The sequence below is a fragment of the Callospermophilus lateralis genome, chromosome 3 (assembly GCF_048772815.1).
Source record: "Callospermophilus lateralis isolate mCalLat2 chromosome 3, mCalLat2.hap1, whole genome shotgun sequence".
NCBI lineage: Eukaryota > Metazoa > Chordata > Mammalia > Rodentia > Sciuridae > Callospermophilus > Callospermophilus lateralis.
In genome coordinates, this window is record NC_135307.1 from 110,264,162 (window position 1) to 110,280,900 (window position 16,739).

The window sequence follows — 16,739 nt, forward strand, 5'->3', positions numbered from 1 at the left end:
GCCCAGCGGCACACACCCTCTAGTGGCCACAGTGCAAGCCAGGCACCAGGCTGCATGAAATTCAAGGGACTGTCACTGACCTTCCCTTCCTGATACTGCGTCCATTCAGATGCAGTTTTCCTGTAATGAAGGCCCATTCTGGATCCTCTCTCATTTAATTCTGGCAGCCATCTCTAGCATGATTCCCACTCCCAATTTACTGAGGTGAGCCCCAAGGCTTATAGAGTTAAGGGAGGTATTGAGGGTGGGCACTGAACTCAGGCCGACCAGATTTTGCTTTCAGTTGTTTTTCAGGTGGCATCTTTCTCTACCCCATCCACAATGCCACATCTCCCAGTGGCAAAAACTGAGGCCAAATTTTGCTAAGTTAGTGCCCAGAAACGAAGATTGTCTTCCCAGGCAGGCCACTGCTTCAGTGTCTCCTGGGCTTGAGGCTGTGGAAACACAGGCACAAACATTTCTCAGAGTGCTCCCCAGGAGTTCTGCAGGAAGGGATGCCATTGTGCCTCAGGAAAGTACAGAGGGTGGAAATGGGAGAAAGGAGCCACAGCTCACATTTTTGCCCCAGGATATGAACCAAACATTTGTGGCCAACATTTGTGGCCACAGATCTAGCTGTGCCCTGAAGGGAGGCCCTGCTGGCTACCTGCACCTAACCCTCCCCTTCTGGCAGTCCCAACCCCTTTATTTCCTATCACAGCACAACTCTTCCCCAGTCAAAATGGATGGGTTCAAATTCTGCTGCTGCCACTAATTAGAAACTTGTGTGGTTATTTTGTGCAAGGCTTTGTGTACTAATGCCCTGATGTATAAACTGGTGGTTCCAACCATCCCCATCCCTAGTTTTGAAAAGGGAGCTGGGGTCTTTCCCTAAGACATGTTGATTCAGTAGGTGTAATATAGGTGGACCATATTCTGAAAATTGTTGCCCATAAGCGCAAGTGCTCACCCTCCCCTCCCCACATCACTTCCAGCTGTTGGGGTGATGCATATGCTGGTGTATGCCCTTCTGATTTGAGCACATTAACACACTCATCACTATCCTTATTTCAATGACAAACGAAATGGTCAAGCTCCTGTGCCTCAGTTTCCTTATCTGTACATATATACTCGTTAGGATTGTGTGAGTTATGAGACTAATTCCTGGTAATCCTTGGAAAAATGCCTTGCATAGTAAAGATCCAATAAGCATGTGTTATTTTTGTAATCCACTACCAAAGAAGCAAATAACTTCATAAAAGAAAATACATTTTGTTTCTCTTTGTATTTTAAGATGTAGTAATTTTCCAAGGGGGGAAGAGTGATGGAGGGGCCACTAAATGGGCTTCTGGAATGCACTTCTGGGATGCGGGTCACATTGCATTTGGGATGTTTGCTGTTTACTTGCGATTCGTGCATTTCGCAAGCACTAATACTATTACCTATGATCTCCATGGTTCTGTGAAGCACGCAGGGCTTGCATCGTAACCCGCATTTTTCAACAAAAACTGAGGGTCAGGGCAGCTATTTTCGATTTGATCAAAGTAGTACGGGATGGGTGGGGCGTTTCTCAGTTCCGATTCTTCATTCAGGAGAGTAATAGCCTCTACTAGAGAAAACGGTGTGCCTAGTACCTGGCTCCAGGTAAGGTTCAGCAATGGTTCTGAGCCTTTCCAGAGAATCCCGCCCTCCCCGCCAGAGCACACCGAGACCCGGGGACGGGACCGGGGTCGTACCGCCACACATTCACTACGCCATCCCCCAGCGTGGCACCCGAGGGAGACCCGCGCGCCGGCGCCCCTGCGGCCCCGCGGGGGAATGGCGCCCAGCCCCGGGCCAATGAGAGTAGCGGAATTTCTTTCATTCAGCGCAGGGCCCCCGCTCCTGCCCGGAAAGGGGCGGGGCGCCGCGCCGGGGGTGGGGCCGCCGCGCGCCGGAGAGAGGGCGGTGCCGGACCCGCGGTCCGGCCAATCGGCGCCACGCCCGGGAGGGGGAGGGGGAACCAGGCCTTTTTTCCCCTCCGCGCGGGACCAATCCCGACTTTACAAGCTTGAACTTTTGCCACCCTCGGACGAGCTAGCGCGCCCGAGGAGGTACCCCGCCGCGCCGGCTCCAGGGCAGGAGCGGCCTTAACCCTTCCCGCGCCAGGCGTCCGCAGTCTGCCTCCGCGCCCTCAGTCCCATCCCTAACTCACCTGCATTCTTACGGTGAAACATTGCTGGGGAAAACACGACCCCCTACCCACGCCCCTTTCCGAGGGGCAGAGAATAAATGCGGGAAAAGCCAGTAGGGAGCACCCAGTCTCGAGGGGTCCGGGGACGGCAGGCGGCCCGCCTCTCTCGGAAGGAGGGCAGTGGCGACTTAGAGGAGCCATGGAGGATAACACTCCTTGCCTCTACCCCACCCTCTCCAAGTCCCTACCTCGCTCGTGCCTGCCTGGAGCCCCCTTGCGCTTAGCGTCCCACGCCCCGGGTTTGGCCCAGCAGAGCAATACCCGACTCTGCTCCGGGAGTATGGAACCTTGGCATCTTCACGGAAAACCCCGATACCCCAACATAACCGCCTTCAACTCCCCAGAGATGCAGGGCAGGAAGGCACACATGCACACCCATTTTTAATATCGTGCATTCGGATAGGGGTTTGAACTGACTCTAAAGTGCAGTGTGGGTTTGTAAGCTTGTGCATAAACCAGAGAGAGGCAAAATGCCCCGTTTGCGCTAGAGTCTTGGTGGGTTCGTCGAGACCTCACGCACCCACGAATGGTTTGTGTACCCCTCTGTGTGTCCGTGTATTCCCCGGTATCCGTGCCCGGGCGCACCGATAGCTGGAGAGCAAGCCGCGGGCGCTGTCAGGCCAGGGGCGGAGGTGCTGGGGCGGGAGTGGGGCGGGGGCCGGGGCTCGGCCCGCCCCGGGAGCCAGCCCCTCGGAGCCTCGGGCCCTGCAATGGGACGTGTTCTCCTTTAAGAGTTAAGAAACTTGAAACCTTGTTTGCGCAACAATCAGCGCCGCGGAGCCGCCAAAGTGTCTAGACTGGCATATGATGGGAGGCAGCCAATGACTCCGCGGCGCTCCTCCGGGGGCCCTCAGTGTGCGTTTGAGGAGAACAAAAAAGAGAGAGAGAGCCGAGCGGGGGAGCGAGCGAGGGAGCCGAGCCGAGAGAAAGAGCTGCCGGGCGCTGCCTCGCCAAACCTCGCAGGGACCGCGGGGCCACCGGGAGGCACTTTTGTGGAGGGGGGAGGGGGGGCGACCTCGGCAGCCGCGGCGCCCCAAGCGTCCGAGCGCAGCGTGGGGCGGGCTGCGACCTCTGCCTCGGTGGATTGCGTTTTTAATTAAGGATTCCCAGCAGCTCTTTGGGATTTTTACAGCTTCCACTCATGTGTTGACACCCGCGTTCAGGAGAAACTCGCTCCAAGTGCATCTAGCTCCTGGGACCTGAGACGGAGTTGGCCTTTCATGCATGCAAATCCAGGGATTTGGATTTTGTTTGGGATTTTTCTTTCTTTCCTTCCTTCCCCCCACCCCTTCTTTCTTTTTTGCAGGGAGTTGAGGGTATCAACAAGCCTACCTTTCGGATCCTGCAGGAAAAGCCCATGTAGTTACGCGCTTGGGTTTTAAAGGCAGGGCTTTCCAGACACATTTGGGGGTTCGACGCGAGCGCTTTGTGCTCATGGACGAGCCGCGCAACTTTTGAAGGCTCGCCGGCCCATGCAGGGTCTTTCTAACTGCGCGCTGCCTGCAGCCCCCCTAAAGCGCGGGGGCTGGAGTTAGGCCGGCCGCCGAGATCCATGTAGCCGCTGGCCAAGCGCGGACTGCGGCTCGGCGCGCGCTTGTTCCCGGCTGTCCAGCCCGGGCGAGCTCCCTCATGTTGCAGCCCTGCTGTGCCCCTTCGACGACAGGCTGTGCGCGGTCTGCACGGCGCTCCGCGGCGGAGCTTCATGTGGGGCTGCGGCCCGCGCAGCCGGCGCCTCGCTGAGGGAACGGACCCCTGGTAACCGGAGACCGCCTCCCTCCCACCCCTGGCGCCAAAGGATATCGTATGTTCAGGTCCAAACGCTCGGGGCTGGTGCGGCGACTTTGGCGAAGTCGTGTGGTCCCCGATCGGGAGGAAGGCGGCGGCAGCGGCGGCGGCGGTGACGAGGATGGGAGCTTGGGCAGCCAAGCTGAGCCGGCCCCGCGGGCACGAGAGGGCGGAGGCTGTGGCCGTTCCGAAGTCCGCCCGGTAGTCCCACGGCGGCCCCGGGACGCGGTGGGACAGCGAGGCGCCCAGAGTGCGGGGAGGCGCCGGCGCGCAGGGGGCCCCCCGAGACCCATGTCGGAGCCGGGGGCCGGCGCCGGGGGCTCCCTGCTGGATGTGGCGGAACCGGGAGGCCCGGGCTGGCTGCCCGAGAGTGACTGCGAGACAGTGACCTGCTGTCTCTTCTCGGAGCGGGACGCCGCTGGCGCGCCCCGGGACGCTGGCGACCCCCTGGCCCGGGCGGCCCTGGAGCCGGCGGGCGGCGGGCGGAGTCGCGAAGCCCGCTCGCGCCTGCTGCTGCTCGAGCAGGAACTGAAGACAGTCACGTACTCGCTGCTGAAGCGGCTCAAGGAGCGCTCGCTGGACACGCTGCTGGAGGCGGTGGAGTCCCGCGGCGGCGTGCCGGGCGGCTGCGTGCTGGTGCCGCGCGCCGACCTCCGCCTGGGCGGTCAGCCCGCGCCGCCGCAGCTGCTGCTCGGCCGCCTCTTCCGCTGGCCTGACCTGCAGCACGCCGTGGAGCTGAAGCCCCTGTGCGGTTGCCACAGCTTCGCCGCCGCCGCCGACGGCCCCACCGTGTGTTGCAACCCCTACCACTTCAGCCGGCTCTGCGGGCCAGGTGAGCGTGCCTCGCGGGGCCAAGTGGGAGCCTTGCCTTCCCCCTCCCTGCACCCTCCTCTGGCCTCCTCTCTGTGCTACTGGGGCGGGCGGGCACAGCGGCTGGCGCTCACCCAGTGCCCCTGAGCGTGAAAGCTTCCAGGAGAGGCGCCTAACCTGGCTGAGGGGAGTGAAAAGGAGAGCCAGAGAGTGAATGTCTGAGTGCACAAATCAAATGGCAACTTCATTTTAAGGTTCCAGCAATGGCTACCCATATAATGGGTACAAGTTGGAGTTTTCTCTGTGCAGCTTCAGCTTCAGTGAGAGAGGAAGGCAGACCAAAGAGAGCCCCCTCCAAAAAATGGATGTCATTCTTCCCACCACCCAATATCAGAATTTACTCCCATTGGGTACCCAGGCTTCCAGCATTTGTACGCGCATGCACATGCCTATACCCAGGCTATACTTCTGTGAAGGTACCCATAAGTTGTGAAATTTGGTATATACAAACTATGGCTAGAGTGGAAAGTATTCATAAAATGTTCCACTTATTCTTTAGTACACTTTGCAGCAAAGCTTTTGTAGGGTTACTCCTCTTTCATTCCCAGCATCCCTTGGGTGTCAAATGCCAGGGTTCTCCATCATCACCATTCTCATTCTCTTGTGCTCCTCTTTCCTCTAGAGTTGAGGGTCCTGAGGCTTCTGAGACTAGGTGAGGAAGCCAGCTATTAAGTTACCTCCAAGAACTACACTCCCCTCCTTTGTTCTCCTCTTGGGATTTCCCCTGTACACAGCATCTCCAGCCTTCCTTACCTGGGCAGCCCCTGGATGCTGGAGCAGAAGTGAGGAGGGGCAGAGCTCTGGAAGGCAGGGAGCTTGCCATCCCCTTGCTCTGACTCTGCACTGTAGGGAACCTTCATTGGGGTGTGTGTGTGTGTGTGTGTGTGTGTGTATGTGTGTAAATCCATTAGGTGGCATTGGGGGTTTTGCAAGAATGGGGCCAGTAGAATTCAGGCTGTTGGCCCTGGGAGTTCTTCCATTCTGACCTCCTGGGAAAGAGTCAGCACCAGCCTGGGGGCACAGAGATGGTCAGATCACAGAACTCCCGACTCAGTGTGGAAGGGGAAGGTGGGAGCCTGGATTTGTCCTAGGTGTCTTATATGTGTGGTTTTCGGGGTTGAGTGGGGGTAGTTGCTGGAAGGGAAAGGAAGTTTCCGCTCAGTGGTGATTCCTGAATAGAGGACATTGATGGATGTGTGTGTGTGTGTGTGTGTGTGTGTGTGTATGTGTGAGAGAGAGAGAGAGGGGTGGGGGGTGGAGAGACCTGTTCTCCGAATGGTCACTCCACACTGCCTTGGGCAGACCCTGAGTTGGGGTCTACACTGAGCTTCCTATGCCTGGCCACTCTTTTCAACAGCTTCCCCTGGAAGAGGCTTTCTCCCTTCAGTTATTCCTGTCTCCTCCCTGTCTTTGAAAAACGGGGCCCATATATGATGGTCTTGTTCCTGATTATTTTTCTAGTAGGAGATGGATGGTGGGGTCCACTCCACTCTTCTCATAGGCCCTTGCAGGTACTTTATCTTTCACCATGTCATTGTGCTGGCAAATGTTTGTTGAGCATTTACTCTGTGCCAGGCACCATGCTGGGTGCTGCAACTGGTGAAGTAGAAATGTGAGTAGGATCTACGCCTTCAAGAAATAATCCTGGGGAGGAGGGAGAGATGGGAAGAGGGGAAGAAGCAAAGGGGGCCGGGGCAGGATCAATGGTCTGAACCACTAGCAGTGCTGTAGGTGTGTTCATACATGTAGAATCTGCCTTCAGGAGCTCCACACCTCTAACCTGGAGCAGCCTTGTAGGAAGGGTCAGAGGAGGAGCTGGCCAGCAGGGCCAAGAGACCAGGCAAGCTCAGTTGGGTGGGCAGAAAGGGGAGGAGCAAAAAAAGTTGAAGGCAACAGACAGGTCCCATTCCCACTCCTTTTCCTTAAACTAGGAGTTGGCCTGGGCTGTGGTTTGAGTTTGGTAGACAGTTGTAAGGTTGAAGGAGAACTGGAAACGGCAGTAGAACAGTTCTTAACCCTAGACTCTGGTCCTAGGCTCTGCCCAGCCAGTAACCAGCAACTTGACCTTGGATGAGTTACCACCCCTCAAAGTCTCCCTATGGTTCAGTGGGGGTGGCTGTAGGAACATTTCCCAAGTCTAATTCTGGACTGGGCATTGGTTCTTGGCTTGCTTCTGCCCCCCAGAAGGAGGCGCTGTTGCAGGGGCAGCAGTGTCCGGAGTCTGTTCCTCTGCTTCTTTGCTTGCTGCTAGCCTGCGGGGCCCCCACTCAGTCACACTGGAGGCAGGCTGGAGAGGCTGATGGCCTGAGGAATCTTCAGGATGCGCTGGGTCAACCCTTTTGCCTTTCCTGGGACGGAGAACTGGGGAAGCCCTCTGCTGCCCACCCCGCCCCTGCTGTCTGGCCGCCAGCCTGGCTCCTGAAGCTGGGCGGGCGCATAGCTAGGGCTCAGCCGTGCGCGCCCTGATAAGGAGACTGTTCTTTCCAGCTTGGGTGGGGGGAGGACTGGGGCATGGGACAGACAGACAGACAGACACTCACACAGAGCAGACGCATGGCTAGATTAAGTACACAGGAACACCCAGCATGGAAGGGCTGAGGAACACCCACCTGGCACCAGCCACCAGTGTTCCTCCCCACCCCAGCCAGCCCCACAAGGAGCCCCAGTGACAGGAGGCCATTTCCTGGGCAGTGTGGACCCTGCGGTTCAGAGCCAGTCCTGCTTGTCCATCAACTTGCTTTGAGGCAGATTTCCCTCTCAAGGCCTATTTTCCCATCTGTAGAGTTGGGGGCTGGACAGAGCCCCTGAGGTCTGATGGGTGCACAGGCCTTCCTCCCCTCCACTTGCCCTGGCCCCTGTGCTTGTCTCAGAAACTGGGGTCTTGGGTGGAGGGCGCACCCTGTTTGCCAGGCTCTGTGCTGGGCACTGCGTGGCCCCTGGGAAGTCAGGCCCCAGCTCAGCCTCCTTCCTGCCAGCCTTTCTGCTCAGGGCTAAGGCAGCGCGCTGAGCCCGGTGGGTGCCTATGTGGACGGAAATGTGGAGAAATACTTTAATCACAGCTCTGACCTGTGTTTATAGAGCTCCTTTCTCCTGAAAGTATCCATTAACTTTGGAGTAAATCTCCTGCTCTTTGCTTCACCACTTTTTTTTTTTTCTTTCTGTAATTATATTCAGTAAATTACTATTATCCAAATTGTGCCCGGGAAAGAGACAGAGTGAGAGAGTACTTCTAAACGACTGGAGGAGGCCGCCTAGGAAAACACAGGGTTCCCAGGCCAGGGCTGAGGAATTAGAACGGGCTAGAAAGTTTTCCTTTTATTTGGCCTGGCATTATCCCTTTGAAATGAGATCAATTTCAAGTTGGGCTTCCAGGCCCCCGCCCCGCCCGGCTCGCGGCCCCTAGGCCTGCCCGTCTGCTCCTCGCTCCTCCTGGAGGTGAGGAAGGGGTGATAATGTGCAGTTTGCCTCTTGCTGGCGCCAGCCGGCCGCGCTGTTTATCTGGCTGCGGGGGAATCTGGGCAATTAGGCTCAGCCGGCCTTAAAGTGCCAGGAGCTCCTTTTCTGTGTCTCCCATCCTGGGGCTTGGGGTTGAGCCTCCAGGTTCTGGGGGAGGAGGGGAAAGGCGCCTGGGAAGCCCCCTGCAGGTTCTCAGCCACCCCGTGGGAGGGGGAAAAATTCAAGGCCAAGGAGCTATGTGAATCCTTTCCTAAGCAAGATGCTGAGCTGTAAAGAAGGTAACGTCCCAAACTGCAGCTTTGCCAGGTGCAGGGAGAGGCTGTGAACTTTCCTCTGGCTTCAAATGTAGGTCTAGATCCCAGAAGGCTAAGTACCCCCTAGGGGCTATCCAGAGGCCTGTCTGGGCTGAGCTGGGCTGAGCTGAGCACCAACTTCGGTGCCCTCGGCCCCTGGCTGACTGCTCTCCCTTCTGAAGGAAGTTGCAGGAGATTCCTGAAGTGAATGCCTCAGGCGAGGTGTCTGCAGGGATTGGAGTTTCTGAAGCCTTTCTCTTTTTCTATTAGGTCCATTTCTTTCAGAGGGGCCTTCAGGGCACTAGAAGTTCTGTTCAGGTTTAGAGCATATAAATCATTTTAAAATCACACCTTTCGCAAGTTTTAGGATCTCTTCTAAGAGGGCAATAGACCGAGGGCCTATGACTCACAGGATCTCTTCCTGATCCTTTGTCTCACCTCTCAAGTGTCCCACCAGAGGGTCCACCTTACCTGCCTGAGACAGTGTCCTGGAGCCCCATTCTTACAGATTCAGGGGGTGGGGCCTGGCTCCATGGAAGTGGAATGGGAGTGGCAGTTAAGAATGATCTAGAATTGTATATAGCACATTTTTCTTTCTTTCTTTTTTTTTTAAGAGAGAGAGAGAGAATTTTTTTAATATTTATTTTTTAGTTCTCGGCGGACACAACATCTTTGTATGTGGTGCTGAGGATTGAACCCAGGCCACACGCATGCCAGGCGAGCACGCTACCGCTTGAGCCACATCCCCAGCCCCAGCACATTTTTCTTAATGGCAAAATGGGGAAACAACCCAAATGTCCATTAGCTGATGAATGGATAAACAAAATGTGGTACATCTACATAGTGGAGTATCATTCAGCTATAAAAAAGAGTGAAATACTAATACATGGTGCAACATAGGTGAACCTTGGAGCATTATGCTGAGTGAAAGAAGCCACACACAAAAGACTACAAACTGCATGATTGCATTTGTATGAAACTTCCAGAATAGGTATTTGTAGAGACTAGTCAGTGCTTGCTTAGAGCTTGGGACTGGGGTATAGGAAGTCACTGCTAATGGGGACAGTTTCTTTTTGCAATAATAAAACCATCCTATAATTATATTGTGGTGATAGTCACACAACTCTGTGAATATACTAAAAACCACTAATCCGTATACTTTAAAAGGTTGAATCTCATGATCTGTGAATTATATTTCAAAAATATTAAAAAGAATTATCTGGCATTGGTTTCCAACTGGCTTCCCCCTTTTTTCGTCAAAGTAGAATAGCAGCTGCAGTTACCTTCATGTGTGGCCTTGGGTAGGTCATTTTCCTGGCTGGACATCAAGTGTCCTATCAGTTAAATGGAATTGAGTAGACAGGCTCAGTGGTGCACACCTGTAATCCCACTACACAGGAGGCTCACAAATTCAAGGTCATCCTGGGCAACTTACCAAGACTCTGTCTCAAAATGAAAAAAATAAAAAAAAAAAAAAAATGAAAAGCTGGGGATGTAGCTCAGTGGTCAAGTACTTGCCTAGCATGCTCAAGACCCCAGGTTTAATATCCAATACTGAGAAAAACAAAAATCAAAGAACAGAAAAACAAGAGTTGGGCGTGGTGGGCCCCTAGGTAGGCCCCTTTCGTCTCTGATGTTCTGGGTCCCAGTCTCCACTAGAGCTGGTAAACAATCTGTGCACACTGCTTTGCCGGAGCCAGCAAGGGCCTAGTGAAGTTCCTCCTGAGAGCTCTTCTGTCTTTTTCTAGCTGGCATGTCTTCGTTTCAGGTTCATAGATTTTCTTTCTGTCTCATCGATGGTTTTAGAAACCCACAACTCAGGTGTGTCCCTGGGTGGTGTCAAAGCTCAAGGCCTAGGCGGCTTCTGCAGGGGGACTTCAGGATTCTGTCCTGCCTTCCACCTTTTGATAAATAATCCCTGCAAGAGGTGCTGGGATTAGGAACAATGGCTTGACCATACCTGCCGCCGCCTCCATTGCTTTGGGGATGGGGTGGGGATGAGGTGGGGGGTGGGACAGATGTCCTGAGCTCCATGTCATGTGTTACTGGGCCTCAGCCAACCAGATTTTTACCAAGTAACCCTAATGTAGGAACCACAGGCTTCCTGATAAATGTGTGGGGTAGTGAAAAGGTCGTGAGGCTGGAGGTCAGAGACTTGGCTCTGGTTCTGGCTCCACAACCAGGTCCCCAGGGAGGAACCTCCACTGGCCTGGCCTGTCTCCTCTGTATAGTGGGAGCGCTGGCCTCAGTCCCATTTTCCCTGTGGCGCTCCAGCCCTTCCTGTGACATACTCTTGTCCTAAGAGGCTGGCCCTCGCTCAGGACTGTCCTATGGGCCTGTGGACCAATGCAGTAGGTGGCTCTTGTGGAAAGCAGATAGCCCCTCTCGGTGAATCTTGTTTGGGATCTCTTGTGGGCCCACCCGGCCTTGGCCCTCAGCTTCTGTCTCTCCACACCTTTATCCAAGATGTGCCCAACTTCACCATATCCCCATCACTGATGCTTTTGTCCTCAAATATTACGTGAGCACTTTCTGTGCAGGTGGTGTGCTGGCCCCAGCAGGGACCAGGGCTGTGAGACCCGGCGCTGCCTCATTCCCTGGCTCATGGAGCAGTGGAGCAGAGTCTGGCCTGGGCACAAATCCCACCTCCACCGTGATTGGCTGGGGGGCATGGGCAGGTCAGTTTCCTCATCTGTAAAACAGGGATATTAATGCCATCTAATTATTTATTTTTATTTTTGAGGAAGGATTAAATACAAATAGGTGCCCAGCAAGCAGGATTAACCGCTCTGTGCAAACTGTTTTGCTGGAGCAGATGGGCTACTCCATGATTCGCCCTTCCTTCTCGCTAACCCCCATTCACAGAGAGTCCCTGGTCTAGGCCCCTGAGCCTCCACTGTGTAGAGGCAACTTCTGGCTGGAAAGGCCAGGGTGGAGAAGAGGTGAAGCCTCACTGGGTGTGTGGAGCCCAAGAAATGCTCCTAGGACTAATTGTGTCCCATTATAATTGCGAAAACACTTATTACCCCTGTGTCATTCCTGATACCCGCCTAATAATAGTTATTACCCCTTTATTACGGCGGAGTTTGCCTTCGTTTGCGATTTGATGGTGTTGAGTTTCATTTACTGAAAATGAAGGGTCATTTCATTCATGCAGATTGTTACTTAGTTTAGCAAATTGTTACTTCCCCATAATGCAAGAGGTTAAGAAATTCTTCTGAAGGCAAAGTATCTGTTTTTAAGGAGGATTATTTTAGGCAAATGAAAGGAAACCCAAAGGAAACACCATAGACAATAAGGAACCCAGGATCTGAGCTGGGAAGCCGAGTCCCACCCATGCCTTTCCCTTCCAGAGCAGGAGACTGAGGCCAAGAGCTGGAAGCAATGTTTTGAGGCCTCCCGTTGAGCTGCCTGAGCTAGGTTTGGCTTCCTGGGCCACAGCCAGCCCTGGGGTCCTCCTCCCTACACCCAGGAATGTCAGTTCTTACACAGCTCATTTGGAAACAGATTTCATGTCTGGGCCTTGGGATTCACCCTCAGCTCTGACGAGGCTTGCCAAATTTAGCCAGTAAAATGCAGGATGCCCAGTGAAATTTGAATTTCACATAAGCAACATTGTAGTATAAGTACATCCCCAATATTGCAAGGGATATACTTATACTAAAATACTATGTCATGTTTACCTCAAATTCAAATGTAACTGAGCATCCTGTATTTTATCTGTCACTTCTATCTCTGACTTCCCCTGCACCCATGTTTCTCTTGTATGATAATAATAGGTAGTATTTATGGAGGTGTTTTTCTACAGTGCCAAAAGCTGTGCTAAACATTTTATATACATCATCTTCTTTTGCCCTCCCGGCAAAATTGGGAAGTCTCTATGATTATTATCCCCATTTTATAGCTGAGGAAACAGACTCAGAGAGGTGAGGTAACTGGCCTGAGCTCACACAGCCGTAGGTGTCAGAGTAGGGATGGAGCCCAGGTCTTTCTGCACCCCAAGCCTGTGGCCTTAACTCATCCAGTAGATTTGGACAGTAGAGATGGTGAGGGACATGGAGGGCTTCCTGAGGACTGAGGAAACGAATAATGAGCCACAAGCAGAGCTCCAGGTGTGACCCCCCAGCCTCAGCAGTGACATGTTGTCTCCTGTCTTTCAGAATCACCGCCCCCTCCCTACTCTCGGCTGTCTCCTCAAGACGAGTACAAGCCACTGGGTAAGTGTGCCCCCCAGCCCTGGAGAGGAGGGTTGGTGGCTGGCTGGGGTCCTCTGAAATGGGATGAAGTTTTAGGAACACTCCCACCCTTGGGCCAAAGCCGACCCAACTTCTGCAGCCGGCTGTTTACATCTTGAAATTCCAGGGCTCATCATTAACCTTTCTGTGACCTTTAAACATGGGCCTGTCGGAGATGAATGAGTTCTGACTTCAGCCTGTCGTTGGAGGTGGATTGGAATTTCTGGGTTTCTTGTCCTCTCTCTCCCTCCCCCTGCCGGGGCTGTTCTGCTGTGGTGTGTATTAACCAGGAGGGTGACAGATAAGTTGGACATGAAGTCCTTTTTGAGAGGAGCTGTATGCCTCCCCACCGGCCACGATGTTCACCTGGACATCGGGAATGGGTGGGATGAATGTGTATTGGCACAAAAGGCCCTGACGGGGCTGTCCCCTAGGTGAGCTTAGTGACGGTGGCAGTGTCGTTTTAGATAATTCCCCTCAGAGCCAGAACATGATTTCTGAAAACCTTAAGGCTAAACCGTTAGCCTATCTACTGGGGTGGATGCCTGTCATTTTAAAAGTAGATCTCGCTTGTTGCCTGGCCCTCTTGGCTGTCTCCAGTGGGACTCAGAGAACACAGTGGGAGCGCTGGACCCTGCAGGCTCCGGTGTCGGGTGCCGTAGTTTGGCCTTAACTGTCAGGAGAGAGCTACTCTGTGACCCAGGCGGTTTTTGGAGGACGCTGGCTTTCGAAGCCAGATGACTAAAGCATTCCCAAGTGACGGCAAAGAGTGGGTTTTGTTTTGCTTTTGGTAAAGGTATCTTCCTAGTGGTATGTGTCACCACCATCTGGGAGGTCACTTCTTTATGTCACAGCCTCTCAGGGACTCACCCCAGTTTTCCCCCCAACCCCCTCCTTGTGAGGTCGGAAGTGCCCACAAGGTGCCCTCAGAAGCTTGACCTCTGGCATGAAGGGCAGAGGCTGCCTTGGAGGGCGTGCAGATCCAGGTGCACCGTGGTGGCTTCCCCACTGCGTGTTTCGGTCCTTGTTCCAGAAGCAGGATCATCCTGTGGATGGGGACCTTATGTAGTTCTTCAGGGACCTGGCACATTCACCTGGCAGGATGATGAGGAGAGGGGCGAGTGAGGGGGCAGGTCTCCCCGCCAAGGGGCAACAGGGCTCAGGCCCAACCCCAGAGCAGTCCCCATTCAGGTCCAGAGTGTCATAGGCTCGTCTCAGTGTCATCGTTTGTGCACTAGTTGCTTAGAAGACCACTGGTCCCGTTAGAAGGAACAAAACAACAACAACAACAAAAAAACATGCCTCAAAAGTTTGTAGTGAGTGTGTCACCTGGTTTAACCGCCCAGACCACTGCCCCGAGGGACTGTGGTCAGGAGCCCAGGATAAAACAGCAAAAGCCAGGACATCGCCCAGCCCTGTCGAGGGAGCATTTGGAAACATACAAGTGTCCCCATTATTTTACAAATGGGACAACTGAGGCCCAGATGGAGGAGGTGACTTGTTGGGGGCTGTTAGAGCTCAGCCCATTGCCTTTTTTTTATATGACTAAGAATGGTTTTTATTTTTTAAATGGTTAAAAAAACATATCAAAAGAAGAAGAATAGGGGCTGGGGCTGGGGTTCAGCGGGAGTGCACCTGCCTGGTGGTATGAGGCACTGGGTTCGGTTCTCAGCACCACATATAAATACATAAATAATAATAATAAAAAAGATCATCAACCACTAAAAAAGATTTAAAAAGAAGAAGAATATTTCCTGGCTCATGAAAATTTATATTAAATGCAGATTTTAGTGTCCAAAAGGAAAGTTTCACAGGAACACAGCCACGTGCGCTCTTTTCCACTTGTGGTGGAGTTGAGTAGCTGTAACAGGCTGTAGAGCTTGTAAAGTTAAAAAAACATACACACACACATACACACACACACACACACACACACACACACACACATATTTGGTACCAGGGATTGAAAATTGAAGCCGGGCGCGCTTAACTACTAAGCCACATCCCCAGCACTTTTTATTTTTGAGACAGGATCTCACTAAGTTGCTGAGGCTGGCTTTGAACTTGCGATTCTCCTGCCTCAGCCTCCCCAGCTGTTGGGATTACAGGTGTATGCCACCACCGCACCCGGCCAAGTTGAAGATATGTATTCTCTGGCCCTTAAAAGAAAAAAAGGTGGTGACCCTGATATTGCCAATTATTCACTGGTTTTGGGGGAGACTTGAAGCTGGGGCTCCAGGTTCTGCCCAGAGCCCCTCCTTGGGCTTGGGCCGTGTTGGAGTTCGGGAGCATCCTTTATTTAACAGCCCCTGTGACATGGCTGCCCACCTTAGAGGCCCTCATTGGAAACACTAGATGAGAGGGTTTGGTGAGGGTATGATTGGGACTTGGTAGCTGTGAAAGGTGGAAGGCACCTGCCTTTCCAATTCCTCTGGAAACTTCTCTGTGTGTCGGTCAGGACAGGCTAGGGCTCAGGCCATGGTGGTGCTACTTCAGATGTAAAGTGGCAGCAAAGCCACCGAGCACTTGGGAACATTAGGTGCTAAAAGTCCTTTAAGCAGTTCCCACTTAGGCATTGAGGTATTTTTTTTTTCTGTTTCTTGTTTTTCTTTGTTTTTTTTTAAATGATTTTCCAAGGGCATTTATTTTCCTCCTAATACTTCTACTAGCAGATAACTTTTTTGTTCCCTGATAAATAGTCTGATGTGTTTTTTTTTGTATTATTTTCTCTTCCTTGCATTGTTGCTTTTTCATAAACAAAAAGTCAGTTCACTTCTAAGCCTCTGTGATCACATGAAACCAAGAAAACAAAATAAAACCCAGAGTACTCAGTCAGCATCTGGCAAGTGGGAAACAACAACAAAAAAAGGCCAAATTGGTTAATGTTTCATCTTCCCGCTCCCCAAGCCATGTGGTAAAAGCGAAAAATTCCTGCAAGATCGAATGGAATTCTAGCTAGCTCAGGCCTAGGCTAATGGTTTTGTCCCAGGAACCCCTGGCCCCCGAGTGGCTCTCCTGGGCCAGGTGGGGCCAGGTGGGGCCAGCAGAGCCAGATCCAGGTTGTGCTGGGTCAGCGGAAAATGAAAATGCTGCAGGTTCCTGGGACATGCCTCCCAACTCCTGGACAGGCCTGTCCTTTAATGGGGACAACACCCAGTCACTGGTAGCAGAGGCCCCGACCCAGGAAAAACTTCTCAAGTCTAGTTGTCCCAAAAGGCATCAGTTTGTCAAGGTAGCAGCTCAGTGTTCAAGAGAAAATGTGCTGAAGAATTTCCCTTCCCATCTAACCGAACTGCAGACCAGGACAAGCCAATAATGCGTGCCATATGAAGTCCTTAAACCTACCACAAATAAAAACAAAACCCAAGAAGGTCTTAAAAAAAAAAAAATCCAGGCATTGAAAGTCACATGGTGAGCATGTTAGGGAGTAGGAGAGGGGAGAGAGAGCAAGGGGGAAACAAAAAAGTTAACCTGGGAGCAAATGCTTGAGCCCTTAATTAGAGGGGTGTGAGTGGGACCGAGAGAAGATGGCTGCTGACTTGTTAAAACAGTTTCCCCAGTGCTAACAGGAGGGAGGAAGGAAGGAAGGAAGGAAGCAAGAAGGAACAACTTCAAGAATTTTAATGGTTGTAATTAAGTACAGCAACTATGAATTGTTTAGGGGCTTAATTTACCCTTACCCAAGAAGGCTCCAAGTTGCTACTTGCTGGGTCCCCCGAACTTGGCTTATTTCTGTGGTCAGAGCAATTGGAACTTTTCCAGGTGCCAGGGTCACAGCACCCAGCCGTTTCCAGAAGAGTTCCAGGGCTGGCCAGCCTGGAATGGGGTTACAGAGTAGCCTGAGAAAGCTGTGGGGGACACACTGCCCTGTGCATGGACACACATGCC

General features: G+C 52.8%; 1 protein-coding gene across 2 annotated transcripts in view; it reads left to right on the plus strand.

Moving 5' to 3' along the window:
* The first annotated feature begins 3,023 nt into the window (after nucleotides 1-3,023).
* Nucleotides 3,024-16,739, plus strand: part of Smad6 (SMAD family member 6) — a 74,144-nt gene continuing 60,428 nt past the window's right edge. The window contains exons 1-3 of one of the 2 annotated variants that reach the window (XM_076848653.2): nucleotides 3,024-4,829; nucleotides 11,157-11,294; nucleotides 12,777-12,833. In XM_076848653.2, coding sequence (XP_076704768.1) covers nucleotides 4,016-4,829; nucleotides 11,157-11,294; nucleotides 12,777-12,833 — 1,009 coding nt within the window. In that variant the 5' untranslated portion in view covers nucleotides 3,024-4,015. The remainder of the gene's footprint in view (nucleotides 4,830-11,156; nucleotides 11,295-12,776; nucleotides 12,834-16,739) is intronic. The other variant, XM_076848654.2, reaches the window with a different exon arrangement.